This window comes from Eretmochelys imbricata, chromosome 3, assembly GCF_965152235.1.
Source record: "Eretmochelys imbricata isolate rEreImb1 chromosome 3, rEreImb1.hap1, whole genome shotgun sequence".
Lineage (NCBI taxonomy): Eukaryota > Metazoa > Chordata > Testudines > Cheloniidae > Eretmochelys > Eretmochelys imbricata.
In genome coordinates this window covers 166,375,980-166,394,535 of record NC_135574.1, presented here as the reverse complement: position 1 = coordinate 166,394,535, position 18,556 = coordinate 166,375,980, and the positions used below count along the sequence as shown (strand labels likewise).

Sequence of the window (18,556 nt, the reverse complement as noted above, 5' to 3'; positions counted from 1 at the left end):
GAATTGTTATAACGCACCTCAGATAACCTAACCACTGTAAAAACAGGGACTGTGTATTGTATGACACAGTAGAAAAACTAACAGGAACATATTTGATGGGCATGTTAATGATCAGATAGAGAGACAGAGAGATAGATAGACAGATAGATTTAAAAATCATAACTGAATTATTAGAATCTACCAGTAAAACATATGGCTAACCATTTCAGAACAAGGGACTACAGCTCAGGTGTTGCGGTTTTCTTCACAATAGCATAACAAGCATGAATAATGAAAGGGAAATTTGCCAAGAATGGATCAATGCATGGACAAACCAGGAAAGCACTGCAAGTTAGGAAATCACCCTGAAATTGCTCCAGTACAGTAGTTATTTGAGGATGCTTTCCTTACTAATACTACAATCAAAGTATTTATTTATTATTTGTATTATGGTAGTACCTAGAGACCAACCAAAATTGGGGCCCTGTTGTGTTAGGCACTTTTTTAACACAGAATAGTAGACAGTGCCTGCTCCAAAAAACTCACCATGCAAACAGACAAGACAGATGTAGGGTAAGGGAAAGAGTTATAGATAAAGTTATACTTCAGGCATAGACACTAAAAAAATAATTAATGGGGTAAGAATTTTAATTGTCCATTTGGTAAGCATTTATTTATGATTAATAACACAAAATAATGTTCCTCACAAAGGTGTTGGAAGGATGAGTTAGTACATAATTCTTCTTAGCGTATGTGCAACATGCCTCAGATGGCATGTGACCAGGATTCATACTGAATTCGGTCCGTTGGTTGGAGCATTTGCTTCCCTGCCAGGCCCAGCCCAGGTACCGATGGGGCATGCAACATGAACATGAATCCATGCCCCCCAGTACATAATTAAACAGAACTTTATAAACCTCTATACTAAAAATGCTAAGTATTATTATTTGTCATGATACCAAAATTTACAGATATAGGGCAGTGGTTTTCAACCTGTGGTCCGTGGACCACTGGGGGTCCACAGACTATGTCTAAGATTTCCAAAGGGGTCTGTACTTCTATTTGAAAATTTTAAAGGGTCCGCAAATGAAAAAGGTTGAAAACCACTGATATAGGAGAAATGTAGATGTTGCACATTGATTCAGAATTGATAATTTTTTAAAATATTAATTCAGTAGTTGAATTACAGCCCTAGAGTTTGAAACCCTTTATTTAATGGAACAGGTAAGTAGGCTGTCTAATGAAATTTTTATTAAGAGATCAAAGAAACAGTTTAGTGTTTAATAATAGCACAGTGTCCCTGTTTCTGGTAGCACACTGTACAATACAACAAAGCCACTAAAAGCCTGAATTTAGTGAATGGGTACGTGAGGTGCCATCCTAGCATGATATACTTTGTTAACAAAACAAAATGACAAACACACCATAGATCATTTATGTCTAGCCTTAAATAGAAAAAATTAAACTGTTTAAAGTAACAAGATTTCTTCATAAAAATCTCATTTTCACTAACCCTAATAAAAACTACAAACATGAAATTTAAAAAATAATAATCGCTTACATGGAAACTCATCTAGAACTGTACACAGGTCCCCTGGAATTTTATAGTTATTTTCCATTTAAAGTTGGAAAATGGAAAAAAAATGGAAACAAATAGTGGGATAAAATCAATCAGTGAAGAATATGGAAATTAGTTTAGCTGTAAATTTAGTGAAATATTGAAAAGAATTATCAGGCAAAATTCAACAACTGGGGAAAAAATATGAGCTACAGAAAAGAAAAAATTATTGATTATTTAGTTTATTAACATAATGGTAAATATGTATATGATGTGTGTGTGTGTGTGCCTGTAAATGTCATCTACAAAAATCCATAACAAACTTAAGTAACCATTTTGTAACTATTATTATGATTCTCATCCTCCATTACCCTTATTTATATCCTACTGTTTGAATCATGTCTATAATTAGGTCCTGATCCTTCAAGCTGCTCTATTTGGGCTGACCCCTACACCTGTTCTGAGCCCCATTGATGTCAACAGAGCTCCAGGCAGGAGCAGGGGTCTGCCTACATGGAGCAGTCTGCAATATCAAGGCCTTAGTTTACATGCTCTTTGAGGCAGGTGCTATATATACTTTATTTGTCTGTAAAGCAGAACCTTTCCACATTTTGTGTACTGTAAAAATAATAAAGAGTAATAATGAATACCCTAAAATCACTACTATCACTATCATTACTATAAGAAGTCTTCTCCAAACTTTTTGCACTTTAGCCGTTAGCCAAGTTCTCAAACACAGTTAATGGTCAATTCTCCTCTAGATAGGCATGGATAGGGCCCTACCAAATTCACAGCCATTAAAAGTGTGTCACAGACCATGAAATCTGGTCTCCTCTCATGAAACCTCATCTTTCGTGTGTTTTTATCCTATACTATACAGATTTTACAGGTGAGACCAGTGTTTCTCAAATTGGGGGTCCTGACCCAAAAAGTAGTTGCAAGGGGGTTGGAAGGTTATTTGAGGGGGGGTCACAGTATTGCCACCCTTACTTCTGCACTGCCTTCAGAGCTGGGCAGCCGCAGAGTGGCAGCTGTTGGCTGGGCGCCCAGTTCTGAAGGCAGTGCCCCACCAGCACAGTGCAGAAGTAAGGGTGGCAATACCAGACCATGCCATCCTTACTCCTGCACTGCTGCTAGTGGTGGCTCTGCCTTCAGAGCTGGGATCCCGGCCAGTATCCGCCACTCTCTAGCTGCACATCTCTGAAGGCAGCACCGTCATCAGCGAGAGCGCAGAAGTAAGAGTAGCAGTACTGCAAACCCCCCTACAATAATCTTGTGACCTCCCCCGCCTCCCCTCACCGATGACTCCTTTTTGGGTCAGGATCCCTACAATTACAACACTGTGAAATTTTAGATTGAAATAGCTGAAATCATGAAATTTAAGATTTTTTAAACCCTATGACCATGAAATTGACCAAAGTGGACTGTGAATTTGGTAGGGCCATAGTGATGAAGCGTAACTCCTCTACACATTGACAGAGCAAGTCCTGAGTCCATACTGGAACCCAGTGAATACATGGGATGACCAGAATTCACATGGGGAATTTTTTAGTACTACATAGCATGGTCATTTACTGTAAAAAAGAAAGAAAAAGAATATTCATCTCTAGAGATTCTTTACCCCACAAACCCAGTATTGCACTTGGAAATTACTGTCCCCTAAAACAGTTCTTATAAGTGAAGATGAAACTTTAACAGCTAAAAGGGAACTACTGACTCTTGTTTAGTATCAAATCCTGTTTTAGAGCTTTCTACTCTTAAAGATACAGCATCCTGTTTACACATCTAATCAATGAACTGGACATAAGAGAAATTGAGGAAATTGCCTGCAGTCCTCTATAAGACTGTATGTCTCACAAGTGGAATGAGAACAACTGTTCATTTTGACTGTAAGCAACTAAACACAGTTTGAGAAATTCACAAAATTCTTGTGACTTTTTTTGGTTTGTTTGTTTGCTTTTGTTTTGCCTGTGAAAGGTTTACTGACCAAGGAATGTAATTTATTCCACCATGGTTCAAATAATAACCATGTTAACAAAAAGAATCCCCACTCTCTTCTGTCTTCTCCTTAGACAGATTAAACTAACTGATTTAATTTAACAAGAGGTACTACCTCTCCCCACTCCTCAGCCCCAATCCTAGTTCCCCCATCAAAATGAGCCTGTGGACAATGAGGGGAGAACTGTAGTTTGCAGCTCTTTTTAATGTGGTCTTGCTGTTTAAAAAACATTGCAAGTCTATGTCAAATACCTTTATGAAGACCTTGCAAAATGTTATTTTTTTATTATTAAAAAATCCAGGCACTTTGCTGCTCCCAAGAAAGTCTCCTAAGACTCCAGCTTTAGAACTTCTGGACTCTGATGCCCATTTCATGAATCTACTGTTTTGAATATAAAAATTTACAGTGACAAAACCTAGACAACATCAGGTCAGGGTGGCATGCAGGTAAATGAGAGAGTTCCCTCACAGTGAGAGATAGCTGAGAGGTCAGTATAGGGCAGATCTAATCCTGATGGAAATATCCTGAATCATATAAGAGGAGCGAGATCAAGAAGTTCTACAGAAATGTAATAAATTTATATAATTCAATAGATAATGAGATCACTTCTATACAATGTTTAAAGCAACCTACATGTATAGATCTCTGTAGCAGGGCTGCCATTCTCTATTACATTCTACAGGATAGTTTAAAAATTCTACCAAGAAAAAACTTTTCCTATTAAATTCTATAAGTTTTTTCCATAAGGAACCATCTGGGAAAGAGCAAATGAGTATCCGGCTCATTCCTGGGTAATCAAAGGGCTAACTTTTACTATGGTTTTTCTATTAAGCAGCACTCACTCCAAGTTAGTTTGTAACTATTCTTGCTTTAAATATTACCTAGCCTGAAGTTTGTTAGCAGGAGCCCTGGGACGCTTCTGAAGCATTCACAGGTCTGATCCCTCTTCCACTGAAGTAAATGTAAATGTAAACCCCACATCTTTGCACAGGATTAAACTCTAAATTCTCTCTCTCTCACACACACACGTACACACTGCTTAATTTGTGTGTGTGTGTAAATTCTCCAGAGTTTTGTAAAATGTTTCTCCTACGGCTGTATGACAGTAACACAGGGTATACATACAGTAATCTGCTAACCTTCCTTCAAGAGAATAACAGTCTGTGTAACAGTAAATCAAACCCACCAGTTCTCCTGCTTATCAGACATGCTTCCTTCCTGTGACAGGAATGATACCACTACACTGATGGGAAGAGGAGAGAAGGGATTTTTTTATGTTTGCTTTATTCATCACTTTCACTGAGGCGCTTAGGAAGAAATTCTAGACTGATTCACAAACGGAAACCCCAAGCGTGGTGCACTAGAGTTGTTGCCTTTGGACAGGAAGCATTGTGGTTTTATAGGCTAAAGGTTATGCCACTTCTAAATATTTCTACACTGAGTGGAAGTGCAAGTTCTCAGACTTCTTCCTTCAACACCCAAGTGACAAGCACCAACTGCACACGTTTACCTGCCATCACAGTGTACAACCTGGATGATAAAACTCTACTTTGTATAATGTCCTTCAGAATAACTGTGTTCCAAAATTACTGACAAAGTAATAGAGTTACAGAGGTATAGGACCAAAAAGCAATTAAGAGATACAAGCAGAGGCAAAAAGATTACATCTGAAATTCAATGGAGAGATACAGGTAGGCTTTCCAGATGATAGCAGCTGCAGAGAACATTCTCACACCAGCAGGGGCTAGAGGAGGAGCAGAGAGTAGACCAGTGCTAATCTATGAGAGATAGCAAGGAAGGGAGGAGAGAGAGAGAGAGAGACAGTCTGTGGGACAGGCTGCTGCAAGTCCATGGAGGGTTTATATAAAGAGGGCAGTTCTGAACTGGATACTGAAATGATTATGCAGCCAGTGGAGAATGAGTGTGATGTGGTTACGACTTTTTGTATATGTGACAGGGTGAAGACAGTATTCTGCACATGCAGAAGGGTGGACAGGGTGGGGTTTTGGAAGCCATTAAAAAGGGAATTGCAATAGCCAAGGCTCGAGATGATGGCATGCATGAGGATTTCAGCACAGGGGGAGTCAAGAGAGTGTGCACAGGCAAAGCTACAGAGATAGAAGAGGCAAATTTGCTGAAAGAGGAGAGGTGAGAGGGGAAGCAAAGTTTGGAATCAAGAATAACACAAAGATTATAAACTCTGAACCCAAATAGAAGGTCTGAGTGAAGGAGGGAGATAGAAGAGCTAGAGATGGATTTAAGGATGCTCTTTTTCCCAAAAGAAGCCCTGCCGTCTTTGAAACATTTACCTGAAAGAAGTCGAAATGGAGCTCCAGGTCAGCCAATCAAGGCAGGACAGGGAGGAGTCATTAAAAGGAGCAACACTAGGATATTGTTAGGTACAGCAGAGTATCAACAGCAAGACTCCCTGATTCCAAGATTCCACAGCTACAGAATCCACCCCTCCCATCCACTGCAACAGAACTGTGCTTCAGAGTCCGGGTTTTAATTTTCAAAAATATATTCTTAGGGCTCCTGGTTATGACGGTACCTTTGAAAACATGAAGTGAGTGTAAATTGATATAGCCATGTCCCCCTGAGCCTGGAAGGGCCACCTTCTTTTTCTTACTGTTCATGACAGTTTATACTATACTAGACTCAAAGGTTTTCCTTTATTTTCACCCAGTGGAGCAGTTCAGGTCAGAGAAATGTCACTGAGGGGAATATGTTATAGCTGCCTTCTGATTTACAAAAAATGTACTCACGAGGACATCAAACATTACAAGCAGTGATACGTGTTCCCCATCCCCCACCTCCCCCTTTTCAACTGTGCACAGTCGGAAGTGCTGTCTAGGTGCAATTTTACAAAGCTACAGAGATGACTGAAGGACAGGGCTTTTTGCAGGGGAAGGCAGTGCTCCGATACCACAGGGATGGGTGAGTTCAAGAATGTAGCTAATTAGATCACAGGCCACTGAGGGTATGTCTACACAGCAATTACACACTTGTGGCTGACCAAGTGAGCTGACTCAGGCTGCAGGTTTGTAAAACTGTGGTGTAGATTTATGGGCTCAGCCTTGAGCCCAGGCTCTGGGACACTCCCCACCCATGGGCTACGAAAGCTCAGGGTCCAGCCTGAGCCCGAATGTCTACACTGCAGTTCAGAGAGGCAAGGTGAGTGAGGTAATATTTGTTATTGGACCAACTTCTGTTGGTGAGAGACACAAGCTTTCAAGCCTCACAGAGCTCTTCTTCAGCCGCCCTGCAGCCTGAGACCCGGGAGCCCGAGTCAGCTGACACAGGCCAGCAGTGGGTGTTTAATGGCTGTGCAAAACTACCCTGATAGTATATTTCTCCTGACCCTAGTTCATTATGGAATACAGAGTGACTATCACAGCACTTTTCCTTGCTGAATTCTGCACAATAAAAACTGATCCATTATATGCCCCCATCACCTTCTAGAGCAGTCAACAAGAAGCTGCACTGAAATCGCATCTAGAAGGTTGTAAATATTCATAAATATACATATAGAAGATCAGTGGAAGAAGTCGTTTCCTTTTTTCTCTTTAAATGTCTAGCTCAAGGTACAGAGTCAGCATCTATTATTATCAAATTAAAGGTTTCAGAGGGCTTGACTACTATTTTCTGTTGATTTTTCACCTTTTAAGGCTAAAATTGATTTTGAGAGAAACTTCAGTCATTCTGGACATCACCAAAATTAATAGAAAGACCGCGCTGGATTGGGCCCAATTGGTTAATTGATAGCATGTTTTTTTAACTTTGGTAGACTTGATCATCATGCATTTTGCTTCTTCATTGTGATAAACAGAACATAAGACTCACGACCATAATAGCCAAATCTGGACAGATGGCAAACTTCACTGTGCATTTGAAAACCACAATCAAACTCACATGGCAACCCTCACATGTATTGTACATCCATATACAACAAGGCTATGACTACATGGTAACCCTCATATATGCCATAGAACTGAAGATAACACAGCTCCCACTTACTACACATCCCTCACATATACTGTACATCAGAAAACAAAATAACTCAGATTCACAGGGAACAAATCAAGTATTTTGGAAGTTTTCTAAAGCTAGGACGTGACTAGCTAGGACAGGACATTTTAGCACATACACAGATCTAGAATATATATTGCAATGGTGAGTTAGTCTGCTCCAAAGGGGGAGGTTTGGATTTGATCAAGATATTTTTGTTGCTTAGTTTACAAAGGAACCTTTTCCTTTGTGTTCTTCTTTCTTGTTCTATTGTAACAATACAATTATCCCAGCCTCTAGAATAAATTTCTATTTTTAAATACATTACAAACCTATACCTCCTGAACAATTCATTCGGTTTTTGTAATCAGTGTAGCCCCAATGTCGATCTTTTTATTTATCCCATGTGAGACTTTGCTTTATTAGCTCAGCTCCGTTCTTGCCAGGTGTGGACTCAAACGTCAAACTAACTATAAACAGACAGCAATGTTGAATTTATTTGTGGAATGTTGTTCATTTTAACTAATTATTTTTAAGATGCCCAAAGGCCTTTGAATATTGGGCACCAAAAAGTTTGGTAAGTTGCCACTCTATTATTAAATATGAGGATGATGCATCAACATCAAGGTCAACAATATCATACACACTTTTGGTGACAGAGCTGGAAAAATAATCCATTTTGTCTGCCACTTATTGTGCCTTTTGGTCTTTACATAATGAACATAATAGTTCCAAGGAGATTGTGGAATCCCCATCACTGGTGGTTTTTAAGAACAGTTTGGACAAACACCTGTCAGGGACAGTCTAAGTATACTTGGCCGTGCTTCAGCACATGGGGTGCTGTGGATGACCTGTTGAGGTCCCTTCCAGCCCTTCATTTATATGAGTCTATTATTCTATTTCTGGATTCCATAGTAAATAAATGCCAAAGGGAAGCCTACAATGTTCAATTATAATGTCCTTTTATAAACATCTCTGCTTTTTTGACAGTGTATCAAAGAGAAACAATGAAGCAGCCATTACTACTTAATTGTTATTCAAATTAGCAGAAACAATTCAATAAATGATGCCTTGATCTATTTTGGTGTGTGTAGCTGAGCAAGATCTCTGGCCTGACTCTTTAATTTGGCTTTTAAAATCAGATTTCCTGCTAATTTGATTCTGGATGATTGCTGAACACAAGCTAGTGTTGCTGGGGAGCAAGAGTGGGGATGGGGGCTTTACCTGGGCATAGGGTTACCATATTTCAAGTTCCCAACTAGAGGACACTGTTGGGGGGTAGGGAGGGAAAGGAGGAGCTGGAGGGGGATTTGGGGTTCTGGATGGAGTGTGTGTGTACTGGGAGGGGGTATTTGGAGGTGCTGGAGGGGTATGTTTACTGGGAGGGGGATTTGGGGATGCTGGAGAGGGTATTTGGGAGTGCTGGAGGGGTGCGTGTACTGGGAAGGGGATTTGGGAATGTTGGAGGGGTTTATGTGTACTGGGAGGGGGTATTTGGGGGTGCTGAAGGGGGTATTTTGGAGTGTTGGAGGGGTGTGTATACTAGAAGGGGGTATTTGGGGGTGCTGGAGACATGTATGTGTACTGGGAGGGGGTGTGGGAGGGTGCTGGAGAGGTGTGTGTACAGGGAGGGGGTATTTGGGGTTGCTGGAGGGGTGTGTGTACTGGTAGGGGGTATTTGTGGCTGCTGGAGGGGTGTGTGTTCTAGGAGGAGGTATTTGTGGGGTGATGGAAGGGGTATATGGGGAGTGCATGTGTACTGGGAGTGGGTATTTGGGGGTGCTGGAGGGGGGTGTGTGTACTGGGAGGAGTACCTGGGAAGTGTTAGAGGGGGTACCTGAGGCCTCACTGTCGAGGTGAGGAGCAGTGTCATGCTCCCTATCACAGTGGCAGGGAGGCTGCCCAGGCCTGAGAGCAGCACCAGCCTGTCAGTCAGCGCCTTCCCCCTCTGTAGGGCAGGGAACCAAAGCCTGGCCCTGTCACCCCTCCCAGACAGGCTCTGAAGCCCCGCGGTGGGGCAGGTGGCCTGGCCGAGAGCCGCTTGGCGGCTCCACTTACCTGGCAGGCTGGGCTAGGGAAGGCAGGATCTGGCATCTGTGGATGCAGGGGAGGGACCAATCGGGGCGCGGAGATGGCTCTCTCTGAGCAGCGATGTCTGCTCCGCAATGAAAAATCCTGGACATTGCCTCTTATTTGAAAAATGTGCCCGGATGGAGGGTGGGCTACCAAAAAAAAGGTCACGTCTGGGAAAACCTGGGCATCAGGCAGCTTCAGCTCTAGGCCTCTTACTCCTCAGCAGCCAACTCCCTTCCAAGCAGTGCCCTGTCCTAGATACCTGTAATTCTGGTCAGACAGTACAAGGGATCCCCTGCTGGAAGGAGGCTCACATTGCAGCCAGCTGGTTGTTCAGCGGCTGAAAAGTCAGGCAGGTCTCCATCCTGCAGCCATGCTTTTATCTACCAACCATACCACCAACTTCCCTGTGGAGACAGGAGGCAGTACAGCAGTGATTTGAACCTAGGTCTCCAACATCCTGGGTGAGTGCTCCAACCACTGGGCTATTGGGCAAAAGGGGGACACCACCACCATCTCCTCTGGCATCTTTTGTGCAGGTTTAGGCATGCTATCAGTACACCTATGGGATCAGGCCCCAAAGGCAACATAGACAGAGGAATGCCTAGTTGATCCATCATGCTGGGGCTTAGGTGAAAGTTAAACACTGGATGGGGCAGGATTGAGGCAGCTGTGCACACCTGTTGCCAAAATGTAGGCACCTTGGGGATATGGTGAATGCTAGTGGCACCTAAATGTTGGGCTTAGGCATCTAACGTGGCAGTTAGGCACCTAAAAGTCACCTTGGTGAATCTAGCCCTAGATGTGTAATGGATAATGTGGAAAAGGGCAACTAGTAAATTACAAAACATACAAACAAACCACAAAACAAAAAAAAACCAAAGGGAATTCCCCCTGGTAGAATTCCACTGGCTACAGTGGCTTTGCTCTTGGGATGAAACTGGACCCCAAACTGCCTGTTCTACATTTACTCCCTGGAAAGTGGGCACACACGTCATGCAAGAATGGGAATAAAACTCTTTGAGGATTGATGGTTTGAGGATTGGTGATTAGGGAAGTGAAGATGATCTACACTCAGTTGTTACACAACCTTCAGAAGGGAAGCCAATAAAACTTTTCAAACATCCTGAAGCTGGTGATAAGCAAATAATAAGGCACACTGAAAGCAGGGAGATTAGCATTAGACTTTGGATTTGACAAATGAGCAAATGTAAAGGTGTTCAAAAGGCATTGGATATCGAAGAAGGTGGGAGACACCATAAAGAGAAAAAGAGCACATTGATTTTATTAGCCAAACCCGAGTGTGAACAAAAAATGAGCAGCCAGGATATTATATATATAAGAACTATGGACGACAACCTAACAACTCAGAAATAATAGCTGGCATAGTGTGGGGTAAATCATATCCTAGCCTAGACTGCTATTTTTCTCCAGAGTTTCCATCCTGTAAAAGCAGATTGTATCATATTTTGCCATTTACGAACATGAAACAGTGTATTACAGGTTCTAGAAAATAAATTGTAGCTCAGTCTTGTTCTTCCCACACTGACCTTTTTGATATTCAGAGGATTTAGAGATGTAAAGGCCTATTAGATCAAGTCCATCCCTCTGCAAACGGGAGGATATACCTGCATTGTGGTGAAAAAAAAAGAAGCTGGATCTTTAAATCTCTCCCATTTAGGTGGAACAATAACCAGCATTTAAAGGCAATAAGGAGGAGCTCTCATCTTGGCAGGCAACTGGTGAGGGCATCAGGCCTGGGTATGGTCACAAAATTCATGGAGCAGTGCAATAAAGGGCAGATCTTTTCATGGTCCTTCAACACCTCGCTCAGGTGTTTCATCTCATCTGTTAGCTTCCCAATCTCTCTTTTCAGGGAGGTATTTTCTTGTTCAAGGCACTCATATTCCTGGAATGAAAAAAGGAAGCCCACTGCTAATAAAAACATTCCTTTCGGTGCCTTCACCTTTTTTAATCAAACGATAGCAGAATAAATTGTTATTTCTGCTTATTTAATGTTTTGAAATCTAATGTAAGAATCAAAATACTGAACTAGCCTAATAAATACAGATGTTCGTAACAATACAACTGTTACTATCCATGTTCTTACTGAGCTACTGTTGTGGGCCCAGATCCTGAGCTGTGGCCACGAAGCATGTAGTCCCACTCAGGAGGGGACTGCAAAGCTAGCATTTAGCCACTTTTGCATTCTCCTGATCCTGGGCTAATCTATTTTGTTCTAGTTCTCCCATCACAAACTGTTGTACCCTAAGGGTGCTCTAGGTTGTGCTTGCTGGCAATGGCCCAAAGGGACCATTCTGGGAACTAGGGATTTCAGGAGTGTGGGCTGTGACCAGGATACCCAGCTTCTTTCCCCAACCGTGTCCTCTGCACTGGTTGAAGGGATAGGGTGGTTTAGGAGTTCCACACCATCCTCTGCAGGCTGCAAAAGGCAGTTTTGTATTGCCTAAAAAAATGAAAAGTACCTAAGTTAGACTGGGCAGAGTCTTGGTCTGCTTTGGGAAACATGAGTAGTTGGGCAACTGCCAAAGTGCTAAATCTGTGCCTGGCGTTTCTTCCCTTTCAGGTGTACAATGACTTGTGTGGCTGCGAAGCCCAGATTGGCCATGTAATGCCATGTAATGCCATGAAAGCTACTGACCCCAAAGTCTGGCCCTGAGAGCAGCTAACTCAGCTCTACATTCTGCATTTATGTTTCAGAACGAAACTAAGCACTACTTTCTTTCTACATTATCTACTATATAAAATAATGATTACAAAATTGGAAAACATCTGTGAGCCCCTCATTTTCTGCTGTCACCTGCCGCTCTTCTGGGACTTGACTAACTTGCTAGACACCTTGTAATATAAACTGAACTGGTATATATGCTGGGGGAGAGGGGTATTATTATTAATTTATTATTATTATTATTTGTATTAGTGTAGCACCTAGGAGTTCCACTCGTGGACCAGTACCCCCTCTATGCTAGGTGCTGTACAGACACAGAACAATAACACAGTCCCTACCCCAAAGAGCTTACAATCTAAATATAAGACAAGAGACAACAGACGGATGAGGGAATACAGTGAGATGATATTGATCAGCATGAAAAGGCTGTGGAATCACTGTTTCAGTGCAACTGCAGTTATTCTCTGGTTTTCACTTTCAACTGAATGTGTGTTATCAGGGTTAACTTCCACAGAAGTTCATATCTAGATCAACACAGGCTGTCCAACCACCATGACCAGTGTGCTTATATTGCAAGAAAATAATCATTCATCATATTTTCCTATCTGAAAATGCAAATATCCCACAATCCAGCAAGTGTAACAAACTGTTTCCCTCTGAAGTTATCTTTATTGTTCCCCCTTTAAAATGTGTTTGAATTTAATGCTCACAAGAGCACTATGAAGAATCAAATATGCAGGTAGGTTCGATGTTGGTTTCTAAACACAGCTCTGCCATTGCACCCACATCAATCCTGACCCACACTCTTGTTATTCCAGTCCTGCTTCTTACCTGAGCAGAGACTGCCTCTGGGAATGAAATAACTGAACTGAATTATTGAAGAGTTTGGAGGCATTCTGTAGTAGACACCAGGGGAAGAATAGCTCAGAAATTTGGCATTTCATCTCTAGAAGTTGGTATCGTGGAACCCAGGTATGGTGACCCTAGTACAAGTATTTCCTGCACTTCACAGTGTTTTGCAAGAACAAAAGACATGAAAAATTGTCTTCTGTGGATAAATTTTATTTTCACAATGTAGAAGATAGAGATAATTCTGTGCTGAACTGGGCCCTGAAGCTGCATCACTTACATAAAGGCATTAGTAGCATAGTAGTAAATATTTATAGTATGGTGGTGCCCAAAGCCCCAGTCGAGCCGGAAGCCCCATTGTACTGGCTGCTGTACAAACACTGAAAAGAGACAATGCCTGCCCTGTTAGAGTTACAACTGAACAGACAATAGGACTACCATATTATATTATTGATGCTGAGGGCTTGTTAATAGGATTTCAAAAAGGATCAGACATTTATATGCACAATGGAAACATCCACAGTTTAAGATAGGATAAAATATATATAAAGTGTCTAAACCCTCATACTTCAGTGACTTATTGGAGTTAGGAGAAGCTTCCCCTATGGGAAGCTTATTCCTTAATTGTTCAGTATAAAGATCTAACACTGTTGGCAAGTTCCAGATGTTTCAATGTAGGCAAAATATTGGACTAGACAGCTCACCAGCATGGTCCAGTATGGTAATTCATATGTTTTTACACCAAACCCATACTTCCTCATGCTGGATTAGTACAAAAATCATTTCATATCCCTGTTTAAGAAATGCATAGTATGGTTAAATTCCGCACACAACGCTCAAAAGACAACAGCAACATATGAAGTACCCATTCACCTCATGGAGTTTGTCTGCTTTCTGCGTTTGTTTCTTCCGGCTTCTCTGGGCAGCGACTCTGTTTTTTTCTCTTCGTCTTATCTTCCTATCATCCTCTTCAGGACTCTGAAAAACCAAACCAAACACATCTTGTTGCTGTTTTTTTAAAAAGTGCACTGAGATTCAAAAAGCAAGGAAATAACTTTTAGTGAAAATAACAAACAATCTGGTGTGCTTCATAATAATAATAATAATATTTCATTCTTACATAATCCTCTCCATCCACACATCTTAAAGCACTTTGCAAAGGTCAGTAAGTAGCATTATCTCCATTACACAGACAGGGAAAATGAGGCATGGAGATTTTCAAAAGTGCTGAGTATTTGTAGCTCTTATTGACATCAGTGGGAGCTGGGGTTGTTGAGCAAGTCAATGGCACAACCAGGACTAAAAAATAGAGAGGCCTGATTCTGCGGTACCCTGCATCCAAGGGGCTAGAACTAGGGGTGCTGAAGGTGTAGCAGCACCCCCTGGCTTGAAGTAGTAATAACAACCAAATTCATTCTTTCCACTTTCAGCACCCCCACTATAAAAATTATTCTAGTACCCCTGCCTGTATCTTGCCCTAACTCTACCAATCAGAATAATAGCGTTTATGTCCATTTAATCCAGTAGACCATGTGGTCTTCCAGAAACAACCTTGTTGATTACATAAATAGCATATAATACACATGCCACAGTATCTTTGAAATTTACACCATCACAGATGTTTTAGCTTTTTAGAAAGGAAAATCTCCTATACAAAATATCTTACTAAGAGATCCTGTTTTGGATTAATGTTTTCGTGTATTGTTCACACACAAAATCCACTCACAACCTAGAAAATAACTTTCTGTTTTCATTATGGAGTCTTGATCATGGTTTGTGGAGGCTTCAGGAGGCTTTTCATTATAAATCCAATGATTAACCCTCCCTTGCATACCTGAAAAATTCTCCATGTGGTCTGAAATTTCATTTGCTTCCTCTCAGGCTAGAGCAGAATTTTATATACATTAAAGGAATCGAGTAAATAAGCTTTCCTGGTAGCTAACAATGCCCAGCAACAGTTGTCTGCAGATCTAAGTCACATTCGACTTAGAAGACAATAAGATTTTTATTGTCCAGAGAAAGAACATTCATCACCAAGCTGCAGCAAATTCTGCAGAAGAGTGAGCAGGGATTGGAGAGCAGGGGGAGGAGTTCCCCATGCATGCTGCAAGTATTTCCCTACAGCTCTGTAACAGGACATGATCAATTGCCTTTCATGTTGGTTTAGAAAGAAGACACAGAGTTCATCCCAGCATGTCAATGACAGTGTTAAGGCTGCTGGCAGCGGTGGCTGCTGTTGCTCCTAGCAATGTTTACTCCAAAGTACGTCAAGTTAACCACTGTTTCCTCTCTTACAAGGAAGATTTATGATAAAGTCCGTGAACTGAACTAATCTCTGAGGTAACACTGTGGAGTCGCACCAGTGATGAATTCCACCCCATGTGTCAGACATGCTCAGGAGAGACATATGTCTGTGTGTGGTTTCATGAAAGAAAGGGCTACAGTGGGCAAGAGGAGCGCCCATGGTAATTACAGATCCATGGAAAGAGGGCATCTTGCTCTGTTCTGCATCTTCCCTAGGGGCTTAGAGATTACAGCACAGGCATCTCCAGGCAGGAGTTAGTGTCCCAAGACAAGCTCAGGACAACCAATACCAACATCAATGAGATGCTGCTCTTCATCTTGGGAAGCAGCCATTTCTCTTAGGGTTGCCAACTCGCCAGGATTGTCCTGGAATCTCCAGGAATTAAAGGTTATGTCATGTGATGAAACCTCCAGGAATATGTCCAGCTAAAACTGGCAGCCCTACAGTTCTGATCATCCTGTCTCCTACCTGTACATCCTGATCCTGGCTGCCATCCTGTGAATCTGCCCTGCCAAGAGGAGGAGAAAAGCCTTCTTTGCCTGCACCTCCCACCTGACTGTTATGTTATAGGGGACTCAGCGTTATGTATTTGGGACTCAGTTCCAGCTGTGCCATAGATCAGGACATGGTCCTGTCAAAAGTGATCCCCATGCTGGACACCGGATCTACAGCTCAGGAACGTGGGGGTGAAGGATGCCACCTATGGTAGTGAGGGAAAACATTTCCTCCTGTGATGTGATTTGCAGGGAGTCCATAAAGAATAAGCAACAATTGCTCAAATTAAGAGAGAGAGAGGGAGAGAGAGAGAGAGGACCAGAGGCAAGTCGGTGCCAAATTGAAGAAAAGCACTCGGCGCACACAAGGGGCTTCAGCCACCTTTGTACAGGGGCAATGGGATGAGAGCAGGGAAAGGCTGCTCTGACATCCCGGCCCACGCCCTCCAGTGCTTCTCCACAGCCTGCTCCTGCCCGGCTGGTGTCCCGCCCCAAGCCCCGGCTGCTGAGCCACTCGGACCCTGACTACCGCTGCCGCTGCCCTGCACCCTTCATCCCCCCCTTCCCCTGCCCGGTACCTGCGGCTGATTCCCATCGGAAGAGGCGCTTCTCTGCAGAACGCTGCCCGAAGCCGGGACACCGTGCGACATCCCGGGAGCTGCTGAGCGGCCGGGGCCGCGGCGGGAGCCCAAAGAGCAGCCACGCTCCCCGCACCCCGGCCCCTGCCAGCGCACTCCTGTCCCCAGCCTCGCTAGGGGGAAACTCCGGCCCGGGGCATCCCGGCAGCCAGCACCTGGCTGCAGCGGCTCGCACGCTCTCTGTGCTTCCCCAGCCCCCGGGGAGGAGCCGCCCCCTCTGCCCGGATCCGGCCGCCGCCGCAGCCTCCGGGAGGCAGAGCCTGGGAGTCCCGCACTCACGGCGGCGGCAGCTCTCGCTTGTCAATTTCATGGAAGTCACGTGGCGCCCTTTGAAACTTAGGAGGGAACTAGCTGCGAAACTGCAAGGGTGGCTGCGTGGGGAAGCGAGAGGGGCTACGGAGCACAGCCAGGCGGGGGGAGGCCAGAGCTCCCTTCCTCCGCACGCCTCGGCGGGCGTGTGAGAGCGATACTCCGAGCGATAGATACCCCAGCACCGGGGGGGAGGGCAATTTGGGAAAGAACTGAAGGCTACACCCGCACCGGAAAGCGATTCCTTGGCGATGGGAGCCAAACTTCCCCACCCACTAACTACCTAGTAAAGAGAGAACATGTCAGAGGGGGCTGGACGGGAGGGTTTAGTTCAGCTCCTTAGAGAGAAAACTCAGCTCCCGCTCTGAAGAGGGACAGGGATTTAGGGGGTGCTCAGATCCGGAGTTTGGACTGAGGCCCATTTCTACAATTACATTTTTTAAGGTCTAGGAGGGGGAGTGAAAAGAGGAAGAGGAAACAGGATCACAATCCTTAACACACTCCTTCCTGCACCGCCATACGTTGGATTAGATGGATTCTTTAGTGGGACAGCGAAAACAACCATTTCCTGTATATAAAAAGGGTCTATCCTGCCACCAGGACAGTGATGAGACCAGTATAAATGCTTAGCAAGAAGGATGAGTTTTAAATTCATAACTTTGCTAACTACTACAAATCATGGCCTGAATAGACACACTGGATTTATGGCTTATTATAAGAATGTATAAGGCACTAACAACCCTCCCAGCTGCCTGCCTTCTCCCCACTTTTCCTTCCCTCCCACGGGAGGGGTGTTAACAGGCCAATTCACTTTGAATGGGCCCTTGCAATGTGTTAACTACGTATGCTAAACAATCTGTCCAACTCTGGTATTTAGCTGTGACACTTTGAGTTAGGCCTTATCTGCACTACAAAGTTTTGTCGACAAAAGGCAGCTTTTGTTGACAAAACAGTGAGTGCGTACGTACTGCAAGGCGACATTTGGTGGCAAAAATGCTGTTTTGGCAATAAAATATAACCATCCCAAGGAGAGGTTAAGGTATGTCTACACTGCCCGCGTTACAGTGCGGCCATGGCAGCGCTGTGACATGGGCAGAATAGACATGCTTTATTGCTGGGGGAAGAGCTCTCCCGGCACTAAAAAGTAACCACCCCAAATGAAGGGTAGTAGCTTTATCGCCGTGAGCACGACTCCCGGTGAGAAAGCGCTGTCTATATTGGCGCTTTTCAGCACTAACACTTTTGTCGCTCGGGGGGTGCTTTTTCACACCCCTGAAGGACTAAAGTTTTAGTGCTGAAAGTGGCAGTGTAGACACCATGCTTGATTTTACCGCTTTAACTGGCCTCCAGGAGGTGTCCCACAATGTCCATGGTGACCGCTCTGGTCAGCAGTTTGGACTCCACTGCCCTGCAGCCAGGAAAACAACCATCCACCCCACCCCCCTTAGAAGCCCTGGGAATTTTTGAAATTCCGTTTCCTGTTTGCTCAGCCTGGAGAGGTCTCATTGCATCTTCCCATGTGCCCATGGCAGGTTATCGCAGCAAACGCTCTCTTGCTTGGACCACTGCAGAGCTGTTGGATCTGCTCAGTATATGGGGAGAGGAGGCTGTGCAGTCCCAGTTGTGCTTGAGCCGTATGAATTTTGATACCTACG

General features: G+C 43.6%; 1 protein-coding gene across 1 annotated transcript; it reads right to left on the bottom strand.

Moving 5' to 3' along the window:
- Positions 1-10,907: 10,907 nt before the first annotated feature.
- BATF3 (basic leucine zipper ATF-like transcription factor 3) lies at positions 10,908-16,837 on the bottom strand. Its single transcript, XM_077811956.1, has 3 exons — positions 16,533-16,837; positions 14,029-14,133; positions 10,908-11,526 (listed from the first exon to the last, which is right to left on the bottom strand). Exons 1-3 carry the CDS (start codon positions 16,602-16,604, stop codon positions 11,341-11,343), a joined length of 363 nt encoding a protein of 120 aa, XP_077668082.1. The 5' UTR covers positions 16,605-16,837; the 3' UTR covers positions 10,908-11,340.
- Between the last annotated feature and the right edge of the window lie 1,719 nt (positions 16,838-18,556).